The 27,879-nt window shown below is 43.4% G+C and overlaps 1 protein-coding gene across 4 annotated transcripts in view; it reads right to left on the bottom strand.

Annotated features, from left to right (window-relative positions):
* Znf608 (zinc finger protein 608) overlaps window positions 1-27,879 on the bottom strand; it is a 107,937-nt gene that overhangs the window by 60,428 nt on the left and 19,630 nt on the right. For all 4 annotated transcript variants that reach the window (XM_052155439.1, XM_052155441.1, XM_052155438.1 and 1 more), the window contains exon 3: window positions 641-896. In XM_052155439.1, coding sequence (XP_052011399.1) covers window positions 641-896 — 256 coding nt within the window. The remainder of the gene's footprint in view (window positions 1-640; window positions 897-27,879) is intronic.

Here is a 27,879-nt window from a genome sequence, read left to right as displayed (position 1 = left end):
CGACTTATATTCCCAACGGCGATGATAGATGCAACCAGTTTCCCAGGGCCGGGTTTCCCGGGTGACTGATAGACTGCGCGTGCCAAATGGCTTGCTGAGTTAAGGGGCAAGAAAGGTTCTGTCTGGGGACACAAAAGAGATGGCTGGCTCAACTGGGCCTTAAACCTTTAACCTCAGCTTCATTAGCTCTGAGCACCAACCAGCCCCAGCTGCATCATGACGACAGCCCTGGCTATTTGCAAGGGGCACTGTTTGATTCAGTAGGTAGATAGATAAATATAAGACCCCACAACACAGAAACAGACAAATTAGCTGTCATACCACAAATAAAATGAACTTGAGCTCTGTCTCCTAAATATCTTTTAGGAGAAAGTTGCTCCTGACCCCAATTCTCACAGAGAGTCCATGTTAATCCTTAGTATGAAGAAGCCTTTTTAAGGCTCTGACTCATCTTTAAGGTAAAGGCAGCTAGGAACACAGGACGGCTAGGCATCATTATTTAACCCAAGTGTTAGAGAACCTACAAACCACCTTTCTGTCCTCTCAAACCACAAGGAAAATAAATTCCCCTCACAGATGGACAGAGGCACATCATGGAGAAGAGGGCAGAGGGAGATAAATAAAAATAAATGATATTTACCTTCTTCTGTTTCATGCCACACGATCCCTTCCAAATTGACACTGGTCCCAGGTTCACAGGGCCCAAGACACTCTGGCTCTGTCACTACTCCAACTTCACACGTATTGACACCCACGGACCGAGTCCGAACCAAAAGCTGTTCGACTGGTGCTGCAATATTGGATGAAGATGGGGGAAAGTAGGAGGGCGGAATCTGAGGTGCGAGACTGCTGGCAATCGGCGGCGGTGGTGCCGGCACTGTAAACAGGGGGTCAACCTGAAAGACAGACAGGCTTACTGCAGGGGTGATGCATTCTGGGAGTTCTCTGTAATGCAATCTGTTTACATGGCTTCTAGAACAGATCATCATTCTACAATCCATTTGCAATTACCATAGGCTTTGAGTGCTTTCATGGTGCCAAAATATAAGCCGAACAGAAATGAACGTTTTGTGTTTTTATGTCCGGGAAGGTGAAGAGGGCAGCGCTAGCTTCCTGAATGAGAAGCAGGCCTTACTAAATTCACCAGCGGACAACCTCTTAGTAGGTGGAAATGTGAATGAAAAATGTTTTGTAAAATCAACACTACTTCCCATTCATACAGGAACCTCATTTTCAAAATTATAACATTATCTAAAGGAGAAAACTCTGATAAATACTAATAAACAACAATATCTACGTTATTGGACATTTAAATAAAGGAGATGGACTGCAATTATTCTCAGAGTACTTTATGAAGCATAATGAATTAAATCACTACTAAAATATATTAACTTACTCTGCTGAATACATAAAATTTATAACTTGATTATACACACTGAAGCACATAAACTGAATATTAGCCTGTGTTAAGAACCAATTCCTAATTAAGTGTTCTAGCGTGAAGTTTAGCGGGAATTCATAAAGAGGATAAATAACTGCGTGGGCCTCGCATCAACATAACCTGAGTGCTCCAAACCACAAAGCCTTCGGTGGTTCCTCTTATCGAGGCAACGGAAAAGGTTGACCAAAGCTTGGCAGCCCCGTCTCAAAATCCAAGAGGAATGGGAACGGCAGCCAACTACAAGGCCTAGCTCTCCAAGAATGTCCCCTTGGCGCCCCTAGAAAGGCAGCAGAGGTGCCCTCCTCAGAGTTGAGATGCCCAGCTGAGATGAAAACAAAGCCTGCGTATGTTCTAGACAGATTGCCAGCCATTTGTCTGGCTCCTGTGACAACCGCTAGGACCTCCGCTGAATGGCTTTGATTTGACCTTGGAAATAGGTCACTGGTTGAGAAAAAGATGGCGAGGAAAACACACCTGTACACTGGGGCTGAGGGTTACCTGTGCACTGTGCAGACGATGGCGGATGGAGATGTGCGGGCTGACATCTTGCATTCACCATCAGTTGGGTTAGCAGACAGTAAGTGGTAAGGAGGACAGGCAGATGGCTGACCTAGTAAAACCCCATCTTGATTCATAAAGTCTACTTTGCCGTCTTTGGCTACAGATGTAATATTACATAGTTTTTGTTGCAAGGGGGGAAAAGTATTTCAATAGAGTCAGATGAGAAATTGTGCTCCTTAAAGGGCAGAGGCAGTTGTCTGTGCTGGCTCCTGAATGGAATGACCAGAGGACCCTCTACGATTTGCATCCTACCTAAAATGATTATAATAAACTGACATCCCTCCTTCCTCTGAGACTCTTCTAGATGCCAGAGAACAGCCCTTCACCCATCTGCATGTTAAAGAAACTTAATTTCCTGCTCTCAAGGCCACCATAAAACTTCTTTTGCACCGTACTTTTTATTGTTCTGCATTCCTGGTCCCGGATTGCAGAGTCCCAAAAAGAAAAGCCCTCAGCAGGGCCAAGTCTTAGATAAGGTGATTTATGCCTTTGAGTTACTGCTGCCTGATGAGGACCAAAGTTCGCATAGCAAGCTGCTGTTTAAAATGGGGCCTGATAAAGAGGAACAGGGTTCTGCAGAAGGAAATAGAGGGGGGAGGGGACACAATCCTAACTATAGCTTTTATTGCAGATTAAAAACTGTGTGAGATCAGAATCACACTACAAACTTAAAAACTGCGAGGCGATGGTTTAATGGTAAAGGAACAAATATGGAACACTTCCAAAAATAGCCTCAGGTGGCCTGATTCACAGCCCACACTAATGTTGAGAACAAAGACGACTTGAGGTGATGTGTAAGAAAAGCAGGGAGGTGTCCAAGGGAGCAGCAGATTCGGAAGGCCAGGGCAGAATGACAAGGAGCCTGACCTTTCTGGGTGCAGTGAGTGCTCCCACCACGACTTTGGCTCCAGACCTGCCGCTAATTAGTCTGCGACCCTCCCTAATCCCTTAACCTCTCTAAAATCCACTTTCCTCATTTTGGAAAATGGATTCTTCAGCCTTCTAACGTTGCTAACAGACCTTATCACACCTGTTTCTGCATTAAATACCCATTTCTACACAACCCCTCTTAGAGACAGATCTCGGACACACCCCATAGTATTTGTGATACTTATATAATTTCAAAACTCAAATTTCCTTTTGAAATTGTTGTTGTGGAGCTGCTGCTGGGGTCCAAGCCCCAGGGCCTGGCGCTGACTAGTCTATCCTCTTATCACTATAAGACGCTCTCAACCCTAAGTCCAAATTCCTCAAGAATTTGGGTTTCTTAGCAACAAAGGCGTCCAAATAAGCTAATCATGCTTATTTTCATGATCATAATCCAAATGTAATGACCAAAGCTGAGTTACTGATAAGATAGAAGTCCCATCCAACAAGATTTAAAACAAGGGCCAGGTGGTGGTGGTGGTGGTGGTGGTGGTGGTGGTGGTGGTGGTAGTGGTGGTGACTGTGCATGCCTGTAATCCCAGCACTCTGGGAGGCAGAAGCAGAGGGATTTCTGAGTTCGAGGCCAGCCTGGTCTACAGAGTGAGCTCCAGGACAGCCAGGGCTATACAGAGAAACCCTGTCTTGGAAAAACCAAAATTCAAAAAAAAAAAAAAAAAGATTTAAAACAAGGAAGTGAAGGTTTAGAAACTTTGACTATAAATATGAACTTACTCATAAAATGATAATAGTCTAAAGGCCTTAACACCTGGTAGGTAATATGAACTCAAATATGCAAATCTTTGATTGACACAAGTGAAGAATTCTCTCTTTTCCTCATGCAACCCATACCTGCTTTTTCCAGAAGAACCGCCCGCCCCTGTTCTCCCCCACAGCCTTGAGTTCTGCAGAGGCGGGGCACCAAGACCACCCACGTGGCCTTCAGCAGGCCTTCCTCCCTACAGGTCACCAAATGGAAAGAAGGTTTTCGGGAGAGGAATTAATGGCCACTCCCTGAGTGTTTTATTTGGCCGATTTGATATTTTTAAAAAGCATTCCTCTTATTTACTAATACTTAGGAGCTTAGAGAAGAGTCTGAATTTCCATTAGCTCAAATGATGAATGGAAATGGAGCCTTCAAGGAGCCTGGATTGCTCCCGTCGGCCACATGCAGCTCCGTGTGTCTGCGTCTCCACACTTCGCCTGAGGCCATCATGGACCCTTCCAGCAAGAAGGCTCCCTAGATCAACCCACTCAGTTCTAGGGAAACCTGTGTCGCACTTTTTGGGCAAGAACAATGAGCTAGCTCAGATGTCAACCAGGACAGCGGAGAAGAACACATGGCAGTAGGAAATTCACAAGAGAATCACCTACCCCAGGAGACTAAAACAGAGCGGAACGTTCAGAGAATATGGTCAGTAATTTCGACCAGGCAATGCCTGCTGGAAATGTTCCTGAGGAGGTTTCAGTTCCTCGTATATGTCATGGTTTTACACACAGAGCACACACACCATGCCCATAAGCAGGACCTTAAAGAATACATTACAGTTAATTTAGTATTTGTTGAGACAGGGCTAGTAGCTACCTTAAGCAGAGTAACCTGGCTTCGATCTGTGGACTCTCCTGCTCCCCTAGTTCTGGGATTACAAGACCCACACACCCTGCCTCAATAGTTAGACAAAAAGATCACCTTCTCCTGAGCAATTTCTCAGGTCACTGATCCACACCAAAGCCATAATTTCTTCAGCCAATGAAGCTTGTAAGGTAGAGGACTGCAAATCATTCCATGGGCCTGTCTGCTGTGGGGCAGAAGCTCCTGGGCAAAGCAGCTGGAGGGGTGTAACTAGGGTATTGCGCACAGGAGTCCTGGGTTCAAGTCCTGGCTCTACCAATCCATGCTACATGGCAACCTAAGTCAATGACAGCTAACATCAGGATCAGAATCTAAGAAATGGGGATGGAAATGGCCATCACACCCACTGGGTTGCAAGGAAACTTGAGAGAGCTCATGCAAGACCAATGTTCAGCACAGGGTAGAGTTATACTACAAATGAGCGTAGTAAGTAATGACCAACGCCCCCAAGGAGTTGCATTAAGACTGGGTCCATCTCTGTAAACACTGTCTTAAAAAAAGAGTGGCAGATTCCCCCAGTGTGATATGCCAACTCTCTAAACTCTACACACAACCTTTTAAAGCTGCTTCTTGTGTGCTACTATATTTAACACAATTCTGTAATCCCCTCTAAATCATAGCTAAGTTTGGTTAAAATGTGTTAAAAGTATAAGAAAAGGGGGCTTAACCCAGAGAACTAGGCCTGGGGAAACACGGGCTCTTTCAAACACTGCCACCTGGTAGCCGTCTGTCCCCTGGTGCCATACACACCCATTTGATTGTCTACTAGCAACTAGCAATGGCGAGAGCATGCCAGAGATCCTGATGGACCCTGAAGTAGGAAGAAGTCTTCCGGTGTCCAATTGCACCTTTTCTCACATGGCCTTCCCAAAAGTCTACTCCTGCTCCTCTCAGCCCCACCCCCCCCCCATCCACCAAAGAGCTACCACTCCTAAACTCCGAGCCTCTTGCAACAATAAAAAAGAAAGAGGAAGAGGAAAAAAAGGCAGAGAAAAGAAAAAAAAGTGGGCCCGTACCCCTATCCTCCAAGGCTAACACGCTTCACCAAGAGAATCCATCAACGCTAATTAATCATAAAATGAATTGAAATGACAACTTCAGTTGTAGAGCTGTGTTCAAGGGAAGCGGGTAAGAGGCAGGGCATTGGTCATTGGCAATGCGGTGCGGTCGGACAACATGCTTTTTAGAGCTGGACTCCCAACTTGGTTATTCACTGTGGGTGCTCAGGCAAGCCACTAGATCTAGATCTCTATGTGACTCTGCATCTGAAAAGCCAAAACCAAAACCAAGACAATGTGACGTGGTGTCATACAAGCAACCTTAATTCAGGGCATAGGACAGAGTTGGAGCCAGAATTATTACCATCATGACAAATACATCTGAGACCTGAATGAAGGGAAATTGATGAGTGGTTTGGTCCGAAGAGGCCAAAGGTTAGGCAAGTACAAACAAGACAACCCTGCATACTTTCCTGGGGGAAGAAAACATACTTCTAATAAGAAAGTCCTTATTTAAAACGCACGGGGGTGGGGGGAAGATTATACAGGAGTAACAGCGAAAATTAACGATCAGGAAAAAAAAGGGTACAGGCCAGTTACAGCAAAGGTTCCTTTGTCAAAGCTCTTGTCTGTCATCTTGATGGGACACTGATGTAACCTATTAAAACCCAAAAGAGGAAAGCAGCCATGGGGGGGGGGGGGGCGCGGTGTGGAGGGGGCAGGGGAAGAAGGCAAAAAAAAAAAAAAAAAGACTTGTAAGTCTAACAGCTGGTGGTGGCAGCCTGTCAAACTGAGGAAAGTTAATGTCAAGAACAGACGCGCCGCAGTCTCTCACTGTTATTTTTGCATGATTATTCCCAGGTGTTGGTGCACGCTGTGCAGTAGCCTGGCTATTTATCACGCCAGAGAGCCTAAGAGCAGGGGGCGGGGGCCAGGGAGAGCAGAGGGGTGGAGGGAGGCGGGGAAGAGAAGGTTATTTACACAGATAGCCAGCACTTAGAGTGTATAATCAGAGGGCTGGGGGGGGGGGAGGGGGTTGGGGGGCGCGACTCTGCAGAGGTCCTGGCAATATTTTTTCTGTTCACCTTATTTCAAGGGCTTCCTGACTGCTGATGAGCCAGGAAGGCTCCAAAGCTGGGGAGGGAGGGGGGTGGCTGCGTTTCATCATCCAACATTTGACTGTGTCAGCCAGGGAGGGTCTGTGCTACCAGGAAATCCAAAGCAAATACAGAGGGGTCTCCCGGGCTGGGTTGAGGGGCAATGCAGCAGGTACTCTAGACCAACAAAGACACATCCACGTGGCTCTGCTGCAGGAGACAGCCAGTGAGTTCTGCCTGGAAGACTGAGATAGGAGCCCAGGGCTTCCCACAGAGGGGCATCCTCACTGCAGAGACCACCCCACCCCCATCCCTCCCTCCAATTGGCCTGCATCGGGGTTGAACCCTGACAGGGCACCGTGCCCGAGGTTTCTTCCCATCTGTTCTCACAAATCTCCACACGGCTCCTGCCGTTAACCCCTCAGTCCTGGGATTCTCAGACTGTCAACCGCCACAGGCGGGAGGAGTGGTGTTTCAGTTTGCACAGAGTCAATGTTTTGATTCTCTGAGTTATGCTGGGGCATGGGTACTTAAGCTCACATTTTTTTTCATATCTTGGTATTTGGCTGTTTTATTAGATTGCCCACAGTCACCTCTTAATTTAAAACGCATTAGGCTCTGCCGTAAGTGGAAACCCCGGCTTTTTGGAGGTGACCACCGGCCGCCATGATAGCAAATCTGTGTTAGACAGCTGCCTGACGTCACTGTTGCCTTAGCAAAGCCGGGTCGGCTTAAAAACATGTTCCTTGGACACTGATCCCCTCTCCAAAATTAATCACGTTTAAATTTCCGTCTCCGGTGGACAAACCAGAACAGTGCCAGCTTTGGTCATTATTCTTACTTTAGCCTCTCCTAAATGTGGTAGACACTTCTGAGAAACAAGATCAATGCGATTTATGCTTTGGGACTTGCTGTGCAAAAAAAAAAAAAAAAAAAAAAAAAAAAAAAAAAAAAAAAAAAAAAAACGGGGCGTGGGGAGGAGGCATACTCATGCTAATGATTTAAGGGACCAGTTCTCCTCTAACCCAGAGTCTCCACCATTGCCACATTAGAGAGGAAGAAACACAGATCCCCAACACAGGGGCAAATTATCCAAAGAGCTAAAAATTCAAAAGCCCTGCCTGCTTGTTGCTTTGGACTTGTTTGTAGACAGAGTTCACGTTCTGAGCTACTGTTTCACACACACAACATAAAGGGATTAGAATAGTTTTCAAACAGACATCATAGGAGGATTACATTGTGCGCTGAGTTTTGTTTTGTTTTTTTTCTTCATTTGATCTTCACAGAGTCGTGAAGAGATAAGAAGACATGGAGGAGAGCAGCCAAGCCAGAATTTGAACCGGCCAAGGTCAACCAAAAGCAGCAACCTGCTCTAAATGGAAACAGAGATAGAATGGCTCCTCACACAGGAAGCCAGGCACCTGAATTACTTTAAATGCCTACAGTTTGATGTTTGCACACAAATACTGTGATTCCCCCCTCCCCCAAACTCCTACCCCCTAACCCCAGAGGCAGAGGACTTTGAATCCCCAAACTCCAGGAAAAAACCTTGGACGTGGTTGAGCACACACCTGTAAACCCTGTGGTGTCCAGGTGGGTGGTTGCACAGACAGGAGATAGCTGGGGCTTTCCGGATGTTATCCTAGCTCAGGTTTGGTAAGAGATCTTGTGTCAAGGGAATAATGCAAAAAGTGATAGAGCAGAAGATCTTCTATGGGCTCTCAGAGGCTATGCATGCAGAAGTACATCAATATACATAATCATACAGGTGGACATACTTTACAATACACATATGCACACGCACCCACACACACACACACACACACTGGAACAGTGGAGGATTAGCTCCATGGTAAAGTACATAGTGTCGCATGTATGAAACCCTGGACGCAGTTCCAAGCATCAAGAGGGAGAAGCCATAGCTGAGATGCTGCTCAAACCTAGTCATGACGATGGCACCGGCCCCCTGGGGCCAGGAAGACTGCTTCCATTTCCAGCCAAGACAAACAGAATGCTGGACATGCAGAATGTCACCAATCTAGGCTTCTCTATAATGCTGCTTGGGGGTGGGGAGGAAGGGTGTCACTGTCCACCAGGAATCACACCCCAGACGTGGCCCTAGGTGCAAGTGCATGCAGAAAACAGGCTTAAACAACAGCATGTCTCTAAAGTTCCTTGTCTGGCTTTGGCTCTTTTCCAAGCACCATCAAAGGTACGGTGTGTGCTGACAGTGTAATTACACCACTCAGCCCAATGCTTTCATTTTTGTGTTGTTTTGTTTTTGTTTTGTTTTGGAAGCTAAGCTAAATCTCCCCTCAAAGATGCTCAATATGTAATTTCATACAGATCTAGGCCTCTTCCACCACATCCGATCAGTTGTCACATGCTTAGACTCATTTGTGTTCTCTCAAAGTCTGCTGCTCTACAGCTGAGCCACAGACAATTTATTCTGAGAGTGGGGAGTGCTTGGAATAGTAGTGATAAATGGTTGGTTTTCCCATCCTGTTTCCAAAGATACTTAAAATAAGAAAACAAGCCACAGGGAAAGGTGGTGGAGATCACAGCAGGTACTAGAAAGGCCGCCTTCTTTCTGGGAAGAATCCTTTTTCTCTCTATCCCCTTGGTATAAAGTCAAGTGCCAAGAAAAGTTGCACCCAAATTCCATTTCTACCAATGAAGTCTCATTCCCATCGCTTTATAAAGGCATCCCGATGTAAACTTGGATGCTGCTCAGAAGAGGTCACCTATGGGAGCCAAGGGGTCAATTTCAACTCAATTGAACTCAGGCGTTGTAGTTCCAGGGTTCCTAAACTCTCATGAAGTCAGGTTGAAATGGGATAAATGGTCATGTCTTTCTCATCCCATCCTGTTAGGTGCGGACACTACTTCTTGAAGGATGGAAAGACAAAGAAGAAAGAACAAGAAAGTCTACATGGAGAAAAGCCTTGTTTCTGTTCTTAACTAAAATCCTTTCTCTATCCAGGTTAGGTGACCTCTTCCAACCACCCAAAGGTAGTCTTGTAAAATATATTGCATTGTACAATATATACTGCTAGTGACGAAGGACAAGGGGAAATCTGAATCAAGCCAAGCCTTTAGGCAGTGTCTTGCAAAGGGTCAGAATGTATTTTACCAAAGCATCATGGGCCAACCATAGATGGTAACAATTTTGACTTTGTCGATCTTGGTATCAAATGCCTATCTATTTTAACGGACACACTGCAACACAGTCATTCCTACCACACCTCGACTGAAAGGCAACTGTGAGTCTTCTCATTTGATTTTGAGAAATGAAGAAACTGAAGTCCAAAAGAGATGCTGCCTGTTCAGGTCAGAAGCTGGGGAGTGGGGAGTCGGGGAAGAAGAAAAATAACCAGAAGTCACGGATTTTCCCAGTAATGTCTGTTCACTACCAAGTTCACTCTCATGCACTCTATGTGTGTTTGCTTTTGAGGACCAGACTCTCCCAGGGCTTCATGCTTGTTGGGCTAAGTTGCAGTTCCCAAGTTAAAGCTTATTTCCCTTCAGAGAACAGAAAGATTTAAAAACCCAATAGGTGTCTCTCTAGTGAGAACATTTATCCACAGAATAATATACAGGGCAGGAGATGCCTCTGCTGCAGTCTTCAATATTCATGGGATAATAACTGGAACAACTGGGATCATTTTTAAAAAGTTCTCGCTCATTTGCTCTTGATGATATATATCTCACACTTCAGCCTTAGACTTCCCTGGAACTCACTGAGAAGCCCAGGCTAGCTTCAAACTCTCAGGTTCAAAATAACTGGGATTACAGGTATGAGCTAACACACTCAAGATGTTTCTTGAAACAATCTTTTAATAAAAATGATGTTAAGCCATTTCACATTGAATAAAAGCAAACACCTGGGCGTGTAGGGGCGCATGTCTGTCATCCCAGGACTTGGGAGGTGGAGGGGGGAATATCTGGAGCTCAAGGTCATCCTTAGTTCCATAGAACCTGTTTCAGAAAAACAGAAGAGGAGGAAGAGAAGAACTAACTGTCCAAAGCTGAGGATGAAGGCTCATAATGAAAGGTTATTATTTAGCTCCCGATACAAAACGTATTGAGCAACAGAGTTAGTCAAACTATAAGGACCTAGTTTTTCTGACAGAAGGACCATGTATTGACCCCATGCCCTCCCATTTGTAAGAGTTGCTAATGAAAGCTGCCTCACTGTTAGGGAAGTCATCCTCTTATCCAGTATCTTTCTGTCAGGTGCCTCTATGTGGCAAGCATTGTTCCAGGAGAGATGAATAGTCACTGCAGAGGAGAGAATATGGTCAGAGTTCAGATGGTCAGTTAAGCCCAAGGCATGATGGGAGCATCAAGGGGGTGGGGCAGTGAATGTACTGTGGTGGATTTATAAACCTACGTAGGACTTGGCCTAGGGGAGAAATCAGTGACTAGGATAGATCTAAGGCATCCTGAATGTTTCCTTAGTCAAGGGACTAACAGTTTAGAAAGCCAGGAAGCACAAGAGGGAATTCAAGAGTCCAGGCAAGGATGAGAACCTAGAGGTTTCTGCGAGGCTAACAAACAAGTACAGGTATAGAAAAATCATCTGGTAAAGCCCATGTTGGACTGTATATGAAAATATATGAGAGAGAGCAAGGGTGGAGACAGGGGGGAGTGGGGAGAGAAGTTTTAAGATGCCAATGCTGAACTCCAAGGAAGAGACACAGCCAAGACTATAGCCAAAGGATGTAGGAGATGAGGATGAATTTGAAATGGTTATCATCCATTTCAGTCAGGACAGAGACAGGCAGCCCCTGGGAAGGAGAACTGGGCAGAAGGATATCTGTAGGGAAATGTTTCCTGGGTAGGCACGGGACCTCAGGGCAATGAGCTGGAGTGGAGTAATTGACAGGGCACACAGGATGAAGGCAGTGGACGGAAACAGGAAAAAGTGCTGTAAGGAAAGAGGGAGGAATCCAATAACCCCAGAAGTGCTGGGGAAGAAAGGGAAACTACTCAGAAGGAAGGGCCCAGTCACCAGGAGGTAGCCTCCATCAAAGAAGAACGGATTTAAGAGGAAGTTGTTCTCAGAGGTCCGAAGTTCAACACCACTGGCAGCAGCAGCTGTCTGAAGATCTCCCAGTGTCTCTCACCTTCCAGAAGATCAGGGCTGTTAGCATTTTAAAGCACTTTCCATCACTTTACCCTACAGCTCTGGGCCACCCATGGTGTGTGGTCCTCTCACCTACCAGGAGCTTCTGTATCCTCACAGACCAAAGGGGATGACTCAGTATCTTTACTCACTCACTGACTCACCTGAGGAAAAAACCCTTAAATGCCTCAACCTGTTGTGTCTCCCTGGCAGCCAGGAGAAAAGACAATGTGACCTTCACCTCAAGAGGAGTCACAAAACCTGTGGGGATTGAGCTGTTTTGTACTGCCAACTCTCCTGTCCCACCCAGTGATCCCTAAGGCACCAAGTTCAATGAAGTTCACGGTCTGTTTAATTTGTCACAGACTAAGGTGGCTAAAGTAACATTCAATATTTACAGTCACTTAGAATCTGGTGTTTGATGAGATTTGGACAAAGTGTTTTTCCTCCTCTAAAACCTGTATTCTGGGCAAACCCAGTGTTGAAGACTGGGGATCTTCTGATGTCAACATCTATAAAATGGCGCTCTGAAGGCCTGTGGCAACTATGTCACAGTAAAACCTCCAGAATTTGAAAAAAAAAAACTTTATGAATCACAAATGCAAATTAAAAAACCAAAGTTACAATCTATTTAACCTTTCATACTTACTAATACCTTTTATTTATAGACACCCAGACAGAGGAGGTGTTAACAGATTCACATTCTCTGGACATTTCCAAAATATTTTTAGACATTTTTTATTTCAGAAGATAATTGAGATCATTAGAAGAAGTTCTGAAGACTCAGTGCTAGACAGAGGCTCAGTGGTTATGAAGGCTTACTTACTGCTCTTATAAAGGGCCCTGGTTCAGCTCCCAGCACCCAGAGGAGCAGCTCACAACTGCTTGTAACCCCAGGTGCCCTTCTCTGGCCTCCCTGGCTACTGCTTGAACTCAGCCCATGAACTCAAACAGAGCTGGGCATGGTGGCATATACGCTTAATCTCGGCAATCAGGAAACAGAGTCAGGCAGATTTCTGTGAGTTTAAAACCAGATTGTTTTACATAGAGTCTCAGGCCAGCCAGACCTATACGATGAGACCCTGACTCAAAACCGACAAAAAAACATCTTAAATATGAATAGACAATAGTAAATCTTAAAAGATAAAATAAAACACAACAAACAAACAAAAATTGAATTTTAGACTATCCCACGGTGCTGGAAAGCCAGCTCAATCAGTCAGTACAAACAAGGAGCTGAGTCCATGTCTCTCGCACCAAGGGAAAAAACTGAGTATGCCAGTAGTGTGTCCACTGCTGGGAGGCAGACAAAGGAGAATACCAGAGGCTTGAAAGGAACCTCACCTTACACATGCGCACGAGCACAGACACATAGACACACACACACACACACACACACACACACACACACACACACGCGCGCATATACACACACATACACGCACACGCGCACACACATGCACACACACACACATGCACGAGCACGCGCACACATGCACGCACACACATACGCATACAGATGCACATGCATACACATACACACACGCATGCACACACGCGCGCACACACACTCATACACATACAACACACACTGAGGGTGGTAGGCCTTACTGATTCAAGGACTCTTCACCCCCTCATTCATACCTAATAAATGCTATTTGTTCTAAATCTTAGTCACATGGATGCAGAAGAGGTGACTTCCAAACAAAAATGTGGCTATGTCTTTCAGAGAGTTGCTCCAAATGTCCACGATTTCTTAACATGTAAATCCTATATTTCACAGAATGTGCTCTTCCAACGATGACAGGGACTTACTCCATACACTATTCCCAAACTCCCAGCACACTGTGGCTGCCAGAGCTGCTCTTATCTACATTAAAATTATACTCACTTCTCCAGTTAGTCAGTAAACACCTGCAGTTTTAACAGTAGACTCAGCTAAATTTAAATCAAGCTGACTTGAGTCATTATTTAAATCATCAGTCAAGAAAAATTGCTATCTCTTAAAAATTAAAAAATTCATGCTTTTTTTGCTATAATGGGCATAAACTACAAAACTCACGGGTGGATTATTATTTAAAGCTGAAATTAAGAAAAACTCTTCAAATACACTCAGTATTTTATTTTTGATATCATAATCCAGCCCTTCTACACACACACACAATTTTATAATGAAAATTGCACCCCACACCTCTGAATGCACTTCTTCCCATATTTTATAGCGATTTGAAACCCTACATCGCTGATTCTATAACAAAATTCAATGAAGCCTCAATTTGTATAGCCGAAGAACTATCTTCTCAAAATTAATCATGGCTATGTTTCCAGTATATTAAAATCTAATAACCTTAACCCAAACAACTTACATTACATTGAATTTTTTTTTGTTTAATAAAAAACGGAATTACTCTGAACCATCAATCATGGTAAGATAAGAAGCAGAAATAAGTAAGTTCCTTTGTTAATCAGCACTAATGCTTATCAATAAACATCCACTCCTTGATGGTAGTGCTAATTTTAATTACAGCATTAAGATTATTTCTAGGAAAAGGGAACCCTTATGTCAAGACACTGGTGCCAGATAAGGAATATATTTGGCACCTAGAATTAAAACATAAAAACTGGGCTTGAGAGATGGCTCAGCAATTAAGAGACTGTACTTTAAGGTAATTTGAGTTCAATTCCCAGAATCCGTGACTTATAACTAGCTGCATTCCCAGCTTTAGGGACTCCAACAGCCTCCTTCAGTATACACACACATACACACACACACACACACACACACACACACACACACACACACACACACTTCTTATTAAATCTTAAAAAATAATAAAGTACCCTAAATGGTAGTACTTGGAGATCTGCATGGCTTTGGTTTCCTTTGATCTTAAGCTGTGCTTGGTTGGGTTGGGTTGGGTTGGATTGGGTGGGGAGGGACAGACTGGTGGAATTCACTTCAGTAGCTTTGATATTAAGGACATTCTCATGGTTTGAAAGATTTTTAATACCTCTTTAAACTATCACAATGAAGAAATTCCTAATCCCAGCATTTGCCACATGATTTTATCCTGAATAAACCTATACATTAAAATAATAAAAGAATATATATTTATTTGGGTGCCATGAGACATCCAATGTGGAGCCATACAAATGTTTACATGTGGTGGTCAGAGGAAAAGGTGTGAGAGTTCTCTCCTTTTAACATGCAGGTCCTGGAAAATCAAATTTAGTTCCTCAGGTTTGAAGGCAAATGCTTCTGTTTAAATGAATCACCTACCAGTTGGAAAGTTACATATTTTGGTAAAGAAAATAACTTCTAATACACTTCAAAACTGTTTAAGTTTCTCTTTAAAATGCTATGATTTTTATTTGTTTCAGCCCAGGCATAATCATACACCCCACTCATCCCAACACTGGGAAGGCAGAGACAGAAGAATTACTGAAAATTCAAGGCCAACCTAGGTTCTACACCAAGCACAGTGCTTCATGTTTGTAATCCCAGAAACGAGGAATCTGAGGCAGGAGAATCACCAATAGTTTCAGGCCTGGCTGAGACTACAGAATGAAACCCTACCACAAAGACACAACAAAACAAAATTCGTTCTTAAATATCACAATTTTGATTTAACCATTTCCTTGAAACCTAAAAATTTGTAGTCTTCAGAATTTATGGGCACAAGCTAGGCATGTTGATGCAGATGGGAAGCCCAGGCAGAAAGAGCATGGTGAGTTCGAGGCCAGCCTGGTCTACATAGGGAGCTCCAGGAAAGTAAGAGAGATCTTGTATCATGTATATGACATTGTATATATTCAATATCATATATATACAATATATGTATTATATATACACATATGTATAATACACACACACAAACTAGTGCTTCAGCAAATGCTTTGTAAGAACAGCCAGAGACATGAATATTTACAGAAAAGCTATAAAATGAGCTATAAAACTTAGTCCTTTTGTTTTTCCCTTTTAGACATGGCGGAAGTTAGCTCAGAGAGCTACAGGAGTTTGTGGCCAAACAAACAGCCATGACTTAGCAGAAGTTCCCAGTCATATGGCACCATAAACGTGCATCCCATAACCTGGTTTCACATCTCCAGATTAGACGGGGGAACTCTGGGTGTGTGGGAACGGCTGTAAATATCCCCAGTGAGTGGTGAAAGACAGAAGACAGAAGTTCTGTGGCTGTTACCTTATTTTGTAAAACCTTCTGTCTTCTTCCTCTTGGCCTTCCATAGAAGGAAGTCATACCTGACACACAGGCTCAACACACACTGTGACTGAATGTAAATCTCACAGTTCTGGTTACCCTGCCCCAGCCGTGTCACAATCTGAGCCCAGGCCCACATTCTTAGAACCTTCCTCTGCCCATTGTCTTTCACTATGCCATGGACCAAACTCCACTCACCTTGAAGGATGGCAACAATAGCGAACATTCCATCTGCCACCCCAATCTGTATATCCTCTGGGTCAAAGGCAGGCCACCCTTCTCTGTTCACCACCCCATCCTCCGACTGCCTCGTCAGAGAAACAAAACAAATTCCCTTTGCTTGCATTAGGGAGTCTAATATTTTGTCAAACAGAAATGAAAAATAAACCTAATCTAAGCTGTCAGAGAATCATGAAATGCCCCTGGCATTCTGTACGGACTCTTTGAAGAAATGAAACTTCAGTTTATCAAGTGTGATTTATAAGCAACACAGATTTAGCTGGTAGATAACACTGCTGTCTGATCATTAGTAGTCAGACAACAACCATGTGAACACATCAATTATGGGCCACTGCCAAAAGCCCTTGAGATCCTGGAGATTAACAGCCAATCCTCTGTTTTACAAGCTCACATCAAAAAGAATATTAATAAGAGGAGGGGCAAGGTGAAAGCTTGTCAGAGTAATTCAGCCACTAACACAAGGAAGGCCTTTTTTTTTTTTTTTCCTTTTGCCTTCTCTCTCTTCTCTGTTGAATTGGCCCCAGGAAGAAGCTGGCATCAGCTACAAAGTGCAATCCTGCCAATTTCTTGGAAAATGTTTTTCACTAACATATGGGAACTTGTAAGGGTCTGCAAACTGCTATTTGGTGAATAATGACAAGCAAGACTTCTTCATGTCCCCTTGTAAATGCCAGGATGACACAAATTGAATCGTTATTGAATTATTTTTAAATTAGCATGCACAGTAGAAATAACCAGTGGCTTGCCTCAATGGGAGATTCTATAAAATCTCCTATGTATTCTGTTCCTAATACTCCTTCTATCCACTGAAACTTAATTAAGAGGCACTACTAGTACTAACCTACACATTAATGAGTTTCTCCAAATTAGCACGGTACTTCCCATTGTCGAAGAAATCACAATGTATGCTCTCTAAGACTTCAGCGTCTTCTCTCCAGCTCTCTCGTGAAGACAGATAGAAATGTATTGATATTTCTGCAATTAGAATTAAAACCAGTTTTCCCCACCCATATAGACAGTGTTTGTGGGGGTGGATGGGGGGGGGGAGTGTCACTCACCAGCATGGCTTTCATTTTATGTCTATCAGATTTACAACCAGTAAGGACTGCTGTATTTTTGTAAATGATCAGATTAAAGCAAACAGCTGGTAACTAATTGTTTAGTGGGGGTCCCATCAGGCTCCCTAATGTATGAACAGAAGCCATCACAAAATGCGTGGCCTGGGTTTCCCTACCATTTACAGATTTGTTTTGTTTGTGCTTGGATTTGTAAAACACTCTATATTTACAAAGTGTTCGCTTGTTATTTCATTTGTGGTTCTTCATTTGAAAATCAGCATGGGGCGGTGGAGGAAAACATTAGGAGAAGGAAACGAAGCAGGGGGTTCCTGTTACTTCTCCATAGTGTGGGCAGTTTGGTTCCCAGTAAGTCACTTAATTCTGGGGCCTGTTGACAAGTAATTTTAAATCAAAGAGTCTGCATTTGGATTCAAACACTTCACGGAGCTTAGGAAGGCCGCCATCACAGAAGCTCCCTCCGGTCCGTACTCTTGTATATATTTCCTTTCTCTTAAACCTTGGAGACAGGAACCATAGATTCCCAGTCAAAATCCTAACTGGTTAGGATTAGGGTTAGGGTTAGGGTTAGGGTTAGGGTTAGGGTTAGGGTTAGGGTTAGAGGCAGCTGACCAGTCGGGAGGGAATTCAGGTAAGGTAAACTTTCTCCTTACAACACAGATTCTAATTGCTTTCAGAAAGGCATGATGGCCCAGGCCTTTAATCCTAGCATTCAGGGGCAGAGGTTGGGCAATCTCTGTACACTGGAGGCTAGCCTGATCTACATAGTGAATTCCAGGACAGCCAGGACCACAGAAAGAAAACAAAAATTAAAAAAAAAAAAAATTAAAGGATCTCTTTCTAGACCCAGGGTTCTGACATTCATACAAAACCTGAGTTTCTTTGTCAGCAAATTAGGCCTAATAATAACATTTTTTCAAGGCTGGCCTAAAACCAATTAAGACTTTGAAAGTCCTTAAATGTAATTGTAGATGCTACTGAAATCAAGAAGCATTCCCTGGGCAACAAGATTAAAGATTATTGTATCAAGATCAAAAAAGAATTGACTACTTTTATTTATTCGAAAAGGAATATCCTTCTAGGTAAATAATGTAAAATAATGGGGTAAAAGTCTCAAGATTGTGGACTCAGTGAATACAATCAGAAGATTGTCCCAAAACATGCAGAGATTTCCCATCGATGGCCGTGCTCTTTCTCAGTATTCGCCATGTATTTTTTTTTTGTTGTGCTTGTAGTTTCATTTTGTTTTCCTATTTATTTATTTTATGTATATGAGTACAGTGTAGCTGTTAGCAGACACACAAAAAGAGGGCATGGGATCCCATACAGATGGTTGTGAACCACCAGGTGGTTGCTGGGAGTTGATCTCGGGACCTCTGGAAGAGCAGTCAGTGCTCTGATGAGCCATCTCTCCACTCCCTGAATTGTTTTCCAAAACAGGCTCTGACTATTGTAGCCCAGGCTGGCCTCTGACTTGCAGAAAATACTCCTACCTCAGTGTTTCCAGAGAATGGATTACAGGGGTAGGCCACTTTGCACAATTAAAACCATTAGATGTTAAGATAGACACAAACCTCAGTAGAGGTTTTCTAAGAGCCATGACCATTTCTGTGCAGTACAGAAGTAGCAGAAGAATTCGTTCAACTAAAACAGGTATTTGATCATAATTTGATTGACCAAATTTACACTGGAAAGCATAATTTAAAAAAAAAGATATGCTTAAGTTGGGTATACTGGAGCTTTGTGAATTCAAGACCAGCCTGGTCTACATAGTAAGTTCCAGGACAGTCAGTGATATAGTAGACTATATAGTGATACCCTGTCTTGAAAAAAAAAAAAGGCAAAACTAATAATAAAATAAAATAATAACCTTAAATAGCAGATTGGGCTTAATGGGTAACTCAACAAAAGAAAAAAAAGAAAAGGAAAAAAAAAAACCACTGTTCCACTCCTTTTGTCAGGCAGGTTCTCACTATGCAAATCCTTGGCTGCCTTGTGACTTGCTCTCAAGACCAGGTTAGTCTCAAACTCACTGAGATCTGTCTGCCTCTGCCTCCTGCATGCTGTGTGCCATAATCCCCCAAAACCCCTGTTCTTTTCCGCACCAGTTATGGGGTAATGATTGATTACATATGTGTACAAACAATGATGACATATAGAAACACTTGGACAGAGTCATGTTTCAAGTTCTGTCATGAATCTTATCAGAGAGAAAAAAGCCCACATTCATTCTTGTGTTCCTTCCTAAGAGCTCAACCCACTCCAAACACATGGGTGTAAGCATCCTCATGCCTGTATGGCTATGCACATGTTCAAAGGTGCATATATATGTGCTTAGGTGTGTATGTGTGAAACTGACTTTGGATGTCTTCGATTACTTTCCATCTTATTATTATTACTTTTTTTTTTTTTTGAGATAACCTTTCTCACTAAACCCAGAGTCCTCCACTTCTGCTAGATTGGCTGGCCAGCGATCCCCAGAGAATACTGTCTGTACGGCCCAAGGCCAGAATTATGGGTGAATGCTCTGCTGCCTGGCTTTTTAGTGGGTGCCAATGATCTGCAGGTCCTCATGCAAACACAACAAACTTTTTACACACTTCCCCCCAAACATCTCCCCAACCCTATTTTATTTCTTTTGCAAATCAGGTTTGCTGGTACAAACCTTCCCATAGGCATCTCTCTTTTTCATTCAACTATTGAAGGCTTTTCCCCCCACCCCACCCCATTTTTGGAAGAGTAGCTGTCCGTTTTTGCCCTGGTGGTTTTGTGGTTAATGAAGAAACCATCAGACAAAAATCTTCCACCACACAGGACATCACCACAATCTGATACATTGAAACAATATAAACCTTTTGACTTCATCATCTTTGTTGTTGTTCTTTAACCTAACAGACAGGCCCTACCAGACTTGAGAGGCATATGTAATCCAACCAACTACACACAAAACGGCACTTTTTTTTCCCCCTAGACAGGGTTTCTCTGTGTAGCCCTGGCTGTCCTGGAACTCACTTTGTAGACCAGGCTGGCCTCGAACGCAGAAATCTGCCTGTCTCTGCCTCCCAGAGTGCTTACAGGCGTGCGCCACCACAGCCCAGCAATAACGGCACTTTTAAATTAATACAAATGTACATGAGTGCAAGACAGATAAAAACCGAGATCATTTCCAACTGTGTCTTTGTCTCTGATCTCAGAAGAGGGAGAGAGAGAGAGAGAAAAGTTCTGAAAGCAGGGGAGCCGCACTAAAGACCCTCTCTACCCTGTGACTCCAGTAAAAGACACAGCTCAACAAGTACTGACAGAGATATAAAGAAGTGAAAGTGTCCCCAGGGTTCCCCCAGCACACAGGAGAAATGCGCAAGCACAGATCACCGAAAAAAAAAAAATGGAAAAGGTACAGAGAAGAGACAGTTGCCTAAAATGCAGAAAGTAGAGATGGGGATAGGAGGGTTACAGCTCTTTAAGAAAGAGAAGGACATTCAGAAAATCCAGTCCCAGAAGGAGAAAGCATATAAAAATAAAAAACAAGATCACCCAAAACAGTGGCTTTTGCCTGTTACTGCAAAAGATATCAAAACCCAACCGACCAGCAGAGATGGTATTGCTGCACGGGTTAAGATTGTGGAAGAAATTGATGGAACCCACTGTTTGGACCCTTCCTAAACACTTCTCTTGCCCTGCCAGTGTCTGTAATACTGAGCCAACCAAGAGCGAAGCTCATTTGTGCTGAGAAGTCCCTTCCCCCAGGATCCCAGGAAGCAGGGCTAAGTGTGTCCTGGCTAAACATCTCCCTGGGTCTAGACTGTCAGTGCTTTTCACTTCATTTCCCAGTTGGCCACGCCCACATATTAACCACCTACAAAACACCTTTACGAACTGGTATTTAAAGGACTACTATGGTGATTTAAAAATATATATATAAGGAGCTATTTTTTTTTAAGTAGATTCGAATAACCATTCTTGAGAGAAAGTGGGGTGGGATATGACAATGTTCAGATAAGTTGTCTGAATCTGTATTCAAATGTACACAAAAGAACAGGCAGAGGACCTGGGACATGGGAGAGGTAGGTAGACTAAAGCATTCCTTGGGTAACTGAAAAATACAGATCTGATCCAACAATAATGTTTAAGCCGGGTATGGTGGAGCGTGTTCTTAATTCCAGCACTCAGGAGGCAGAAGAAGATGGATTGCTAAGAGTGGTAGGCCAGCCTGATCCACATAGTGAGTTTCAATCTAGCCAAGGAAGGCTACATTGTAAGAGCATATCTCAGTAAAACAAAAGCAACTCAGAAGAGGATTACAGCATTCAGTAAGTAGTAGAAAACAATTTGATAATCTAAGGATAAGAAAGTTCTCCCTAAGCCAGTGCAAAGCCCAGTGTGAAAGAAAAGTAATCATAAACTTCAATACACAGTTTAAGATTTGTACATAGGACTGGTAGTTGGAGATAGGTAGGGGACTTGAATAAACACCATCCAGAGGTAAGAAATGGGAAAATATATTTGCATAGCGTCCACCATGAAGTCTAGTTAGATCTCACGGGAAGGCAAACATATGGACGCAAGCAAGAAATTTGCAAAATGTAAAAAATTAGTGTGATTAGTTAGCATGCACCTGACCTATTTAAAGTAGAGAAAGTAGCTGGCTCACCATAACACCAATCAAAGATTACAAGTTATCAATGCGTATTCATGAAAATTACAACTTGAAATGGCAAATTGCTATCAGACTGAAGCCAGAAAAATCATAACCCACGGTGGAGGTAAGTTGTAGAGAAACACATGGAATGTTCTAGTGTTGGGTGGTCCACACCGTACCGTCGGCTTGGAGGGAAATAAAATTTTGAGATGGATGCATGAAAAGATATTCAGTAGAACAATTCTTATAGCCTCCCGTACCGCCAGGCCAGCTAAACCCTGGTAGGATCCAAGGTATGGCGGCAGTGAGTGATTTCCAGAGCATGGAAAGGGTAGGTAACACACCGATCAGCATCTCCAGTGTGCTCTCATTGTAGAGATTCGAAGTGAGAATTTACATGACTGCCAGCAGGGAGACTTCACCGAAGCTATGGGTGGAATGAAATGGGAGCGGTGAAGCACCAGGGAAAAGGAATTCCCAGTTTCCATTACAGGCTAGATAATTACAATTTCAACTCCTAAAGACTCATGTACTGATTTTATTTTATTTTTTAAAAAGTCATTTAAGAATTACTTGGAGCTGTCCTGGTTGAGGCCAGCCTGGGCTACATAGAAGATTCTGTATCCAACACAACAAAACAAAGCAGTAATTTACCGAGCACCACTAATTTAGTTTAATGAGGCAGATCTCAAAGTCGGAGACATGTTCTTTTGTTTCACGTGTGCTTGTTTATGATAAGGCCTCACTGTGTTGCCCAGGCTGTCCTCTAACTCGCGATCCTCCTGCCTTCTGTGTGCTGGGATTAACAACCTGCTCCACAAACACCCAATATGTGGATATGTGAGATGCCAAGGGTATGCGAAGGTAGAGGGTGTAAAACAAGAGGTATTGATCCTTAGCCTATCACTTTTTAAATCTGTTGTTTGAAGATGGAATATTAATCAATGTTATTTATAATGCAGCAGCACATGAAGTGTATACATGAGTGTGTACATATATGGTTGTGTGTGCGTGTATGTGGTTACAAGGCGTGTGTGCAAGTGTGAACACCTAGAATGGAGAAAACACTCTACCTGGAAGTAATCCTTTCAGTAATGTCTTCTGAGGAAGGTTCTACCAATAGCCTTTGGGATTCCCAGTGCTCCACGTGGGATTGGTGGATATATTTCACACAAGATAATACCTCCATCTCCCAGGACCACACAGAAAACCCAAGGGCCTGGGATGGGCTTAGACTTGCTCACGCCACATTGGATATCTCCTCAGGTTTGCAAACATTCTCCACCTCAGGGACTGCACTCTGGGTCTAGTAAGATTCCCTTCATGTTCTACTTCATCACGAACACATATAAACTCTCCCTTCAACCAGCCAGCTCTCTCCCATCCTCCCCTGCCACACCTCCCCTTACAACACACGATGCGATGAATCTCTCCATAAGAACTCAGAATATATGCTTTACAGGATGAAGACTTGGCTTGCTCACTACTGTACCTTGGAGACCCAGACCCAGGCATTCAGAAAAGATTCGTTCAATGAAGAGACGGATAAAGGTATAAATGAAGAAATAAACTGAGACGTGTAGATGAGCCTTGCTTTTCTACTATTTCTACTCCTGAAAAACTTAGAGTAGTCAAAGATCCCTAAACCACAGGGGAGATGGGGAAAAAAAATGGATACACAATTGTTGTCTACAACAACTCTATTAAAGAAATTTCGAAGTCCCTTAACACCATAACAACGCTGCACAGATGGTAAAATAAAATCTTTCTGGCTAGGGGTGTACTTCCCCAGCACGCTTAGCATGTGCAAGGCCTGTGTAATCACCAATGAAAATCTGCTAGATGTTGCTGTTTTTTTTAATCCAGAGGGGTTATTCTGTTTTTTTTTTTTCCAGCCACAAATTCTATCAACCCAGTATGCATTGCTATACCTCACCTTTCCATATTCAATAGAAGACTCATTCAACTGCCAAGCTCTGAGGCAACCCCCGGGGTACCAAATCTCCCCCACCCTCACCCTCATGACTAATAAAGAACATTTATTGCCTCCGTTCTAGTATAATTACCTGCCTCCATTCTGCAGCAGTGCATAAACAGGGTATTAAAAGTTCCTTACATTTTGAAAGTGATAGATATTTACCTTCCTGCCCCCTTTTGAGATCTGGTCTCATATATCCTAGGCTGTCCTTGAACTTACTTCACAGCTAAAGAAGCCACTGTGGATCCATCCCAGGGCTTTGTAAATGCTAGACAAATATTCTATCAACTGAGCTACCCCCCACAGCTACAAGCCATACTTGGTAAATAACATATATTTAGATTGACATTTCAGCCCCTATGTTAACCTTTTTTAAAAGGGGGGTTGATATATTCTGATCCCCTTCCCCCCAAATCATCTACAAAGCAACCTAAGTTCTTCAGTGATATCTTGTGTTCCCTGCCCCTGTGTTTCAGTGAGGACTATGAGTGCTGAGTTTAGCAGCCATCGATTCTGAGTCTCATCTTAACCTGAGTTCTTGGCAGCGTTTGGCACAGATGATCAGAGCCACCTGGATGGAATTTCTAAACTTGCTTTCCAGAAACACCAGATTGCCTGGGGTTTCCTCTTCCAAAGCACATGTGCCCGAGGCTCCTCTTAATACTCAGTGGCTCTTCTCTGCTCTCTTTTCTAAGGACCCTCACTCTCTGGGTTGACCTTTCTCAGCCTCACCAACCTTCAAGGCAACCTGCACAACTTCATCCTAGTCTATGTCCGGACCCTAACCGTCACAAACATCGCTTTGCCACCGGCTGTGTCAAAAGTGCATCCTAACTGGCTGTGCTGATGCATGCCTGCAACGCCAACACTCAGGAGATAAAAGCAGAGGTTCAAGGTCATCCTCAACTATTTACTGAAGGCATTGAGGAATAAGAGAGATACTGTTTTCAAAAAAACAGAAACAAACAAAAGACTCATAACTACTGATTCCACAGACCCCACCCCCATCCCATTGAGCTGCTATCCCTCACACTTACTATTTCACAACTCCAGATCAGGTCCTAGTCTGTCTTTACCTTTGGCCAACATGACTGTTTTCAACCAAACTCTATGACTAATGAAGGCATCTACCTAGCCATCTAGTGTCTTATGGGAACTTCTAGAAAAATCCATAACAAGTTTCACTGCACCTCTGGCAAATGCTTCCCTCCACCCCAACACATTTCAGAGGAAGCTTTTTTAAAAATCTAATAAATAAATAAATAAATCGTGTTATTTGTTTCACTCCAACTAGAATCCAAACTCCTTAACCATAGCCTACAAGGCCCTGCATGACGGGGCCTAGGACCAGGTCCCAATCCACTCTGGACACAGACTGTGCAAAATGCATGCCTCGTGTGTTATCTGAGGGGATTTAACAGCATGTGCAGTCAGCCAAGAAAAACGGTGAGGAAGCACATCCAGAAAAATTGTGGTTGTGTCCAATCCAAGCAATCCAGATTCCAAGCTCAAGTCCCCATCTCACTCAGCATCGCTTGCTGGGTCTGCAGGCGAAGCTCCTTCCTCTCTAAACGCTCTTTGTCTTCCACCTCAAACAGGCACTTGACAAGGCTCTGCACCCTATAATACAGCTTTAAACCACAGTCCTCTCAGCCTCTGAGACCCAACCTCTTCCATTATAGGAACTTCCTGTCATTGAAAGCCTTAAAGAAGCATTGACAACAGTAATCTACAATTTTCCAGTGACCTTCCTTTGCATTGTGTCTTAAGATAGCCCAGATTTCCAACGGGAAAATGCAACCATGGACTCTGTTGTCCAATACTCAAGACTTTTGCCAAATCAAGACTTGGGAAGAAATAAAATGAATTACTACTTTCACAGATTCTGTGTTCTTCAAACCCACTGCATCCTTGGGTCTCCTGTTGCCTGAACCATGCAAAGCTCCCCTCACCTCTTCAGTGATGTGCACTGTTTTTATTTCCATGTCCGGAATTAATTTATCAGGTCCATGAGAAATCTGCAATAATTTCTAGGAACCACAACATAACTGGACAAATATATGAAATTCATAACAAATACAAAATACAGGAAAAAAAAAAAACAGCGTTGAATATTGCTCTCAAGTTGTCAAGTTGCCAAGTGTCAAGTTGCACACTTGAATGTCAGCATCCATCCCCGGGACTTACTATTTGAATCATGTGCTCTACAGTAAGTTATAAAAAGGTTTAGAAAAATCAGAATTGCATTCATTTGTAAAGAAACCTCTACAGAAAGGATGAAGGAAGTAGCTCACCGATAGAGCATTTCCTAGCATGAATGAGGCCTTAGGTTAGGGAAAAAGATAAAGGGAGAGAAAGAGGAAGAAAGAAAGAGAAAGGAGGAAGAAAATGACTGGAGCATAGAGCAAGCAGATGGTGAAATCGGCCTCAGGTAGGCAGAGAATATGACTCATCAAGGCATGCTACTGGAGACAGCCACCACACTCTCCTGCCTCTTTCCCCTCCAGACAGTCCCTACCTTTGAGCCCTCCTATCTCTGCCCCTCATCTGTCCATTCACTGTGGACTGCAGTGCACTATCAGGATCATCAGTAAGAGTCATTCAATGGATTGCTAACAGAGGTCAAAGCTCTAGATAAACAGAGGGAGAAAAACCAGACTATAGCCAGATAGGAATCTGTCAGAAGATGGAGAAAAGATTTTTTTTTTTTTTTTTTTTTTTTTTTTTTGCAGGAATTTAGCCAAGAGGAGCAAGGCAAAGAGGACTTCCTTGTTAGGTTAAAGAACCTTCCGTTAACCTTGCTCTCCAATGCCCTTGGTGTAACAGCCTAGCAAACTTAAACTTTATGCCCACACAGAAAGCTCTCTCTCCAAACTTCTCTCTTTTTTGTAAATCCTTATCTCAAACATTACATCTCTACGGATTTCCACTCCCTCCACTCCAATCTTCCCAGCCACCCACCCCCATCAACACCTCCTGCTTCCCAGGAGAAAAAAAAAAGAAAAAGAAAAAAAGTACGTTTCCCAGGATATCCACCAAACATGACACAACAAGCACAAACCCTAATTTCAAGGCTGGGCAAGGCATTAGGAGGAAAAGGGTCCCAAGAGCAGGCGAAGGAGTCAGAGACAGCCCTCACCCCACTCTTGGGAGTCTCACAGGAACACCAAGCTTCACAACCATAAAGTATATGGAGAGGGCCTAGCTCAGACCCATAGAGGCTGTTTGTAGCTTCCATTTCTGGGAGACCTTATGAGCCCTGCTTAGCTGATTCTTAGTTGATTCTCATGGTCTGACTTCTTTAGACATTTCTTTTCAGAACCTGAAAATCACCATCCCAAAATGGCAGGCCTTTTTGTTTGTTGTTTGTCTTTGTTCTCTGCCCCTCCCTCTCAAATCTTCCATTCATGCAAATCAGCCTCAGTCTCAGTCCTCTGGCTGTTTTAAAGTGCCAAGGATCCTTTCACCACCTATGAAAGCCATTGGTATATGGTAAATGTAACACATTGTTTTAGTTCACAGAGCTCACCCCTCTGACCGCTGGACACATTTCTGTTGCTTCCTTGGGGACCATTTTCCATAGCCCATGTCCACTTAACACAACAGATGTGCCCAACAGCCTTGTGGCCTCCCCTTCTGTCTGGATATGTCCTGAAGCCATTGGCACGTCACTTCTTTCTCTCCCTATAAATCTAGGTAACATAGAAACAGTTCAGTATAGAATCTGTTAGCCTACCAACTTCAAAGAAAATTTGCTGGGGAAAAGAAAGGTAATTTATGAGGTCAAGATTTAGGTCATCAGTACCCTGACCACAAAGAACAAGAGAGGCTGTGTTTTCAGCACCCATCTCCATGAGAAGGGATAGGGAGGAGGAGCTCTTGAGCAGTTAGTTAGGAGAGCATCCGCACACATTATTTTACCCATTCTGGCATGGCTATCATAG

The sequence above is a fragment of the Apodemus sylvaticus genome, chromosome 13 (assembly GCF_947179515.1).
Source record: "Apodemus sylvaticus chromosome 13, mApoSyl1.1, whole genome shotgun sequence".
NCBI classification, from domain to species: domain Eukaryota; kingdom Metazoa; phylum Chordata; class Mammalia; order Rodentia; family Muridae; genus Apodemus; species Apodemus sylvaticus.
This window is presented reverse-complemented; position numbering and strand designations above follow the sequence as displayed.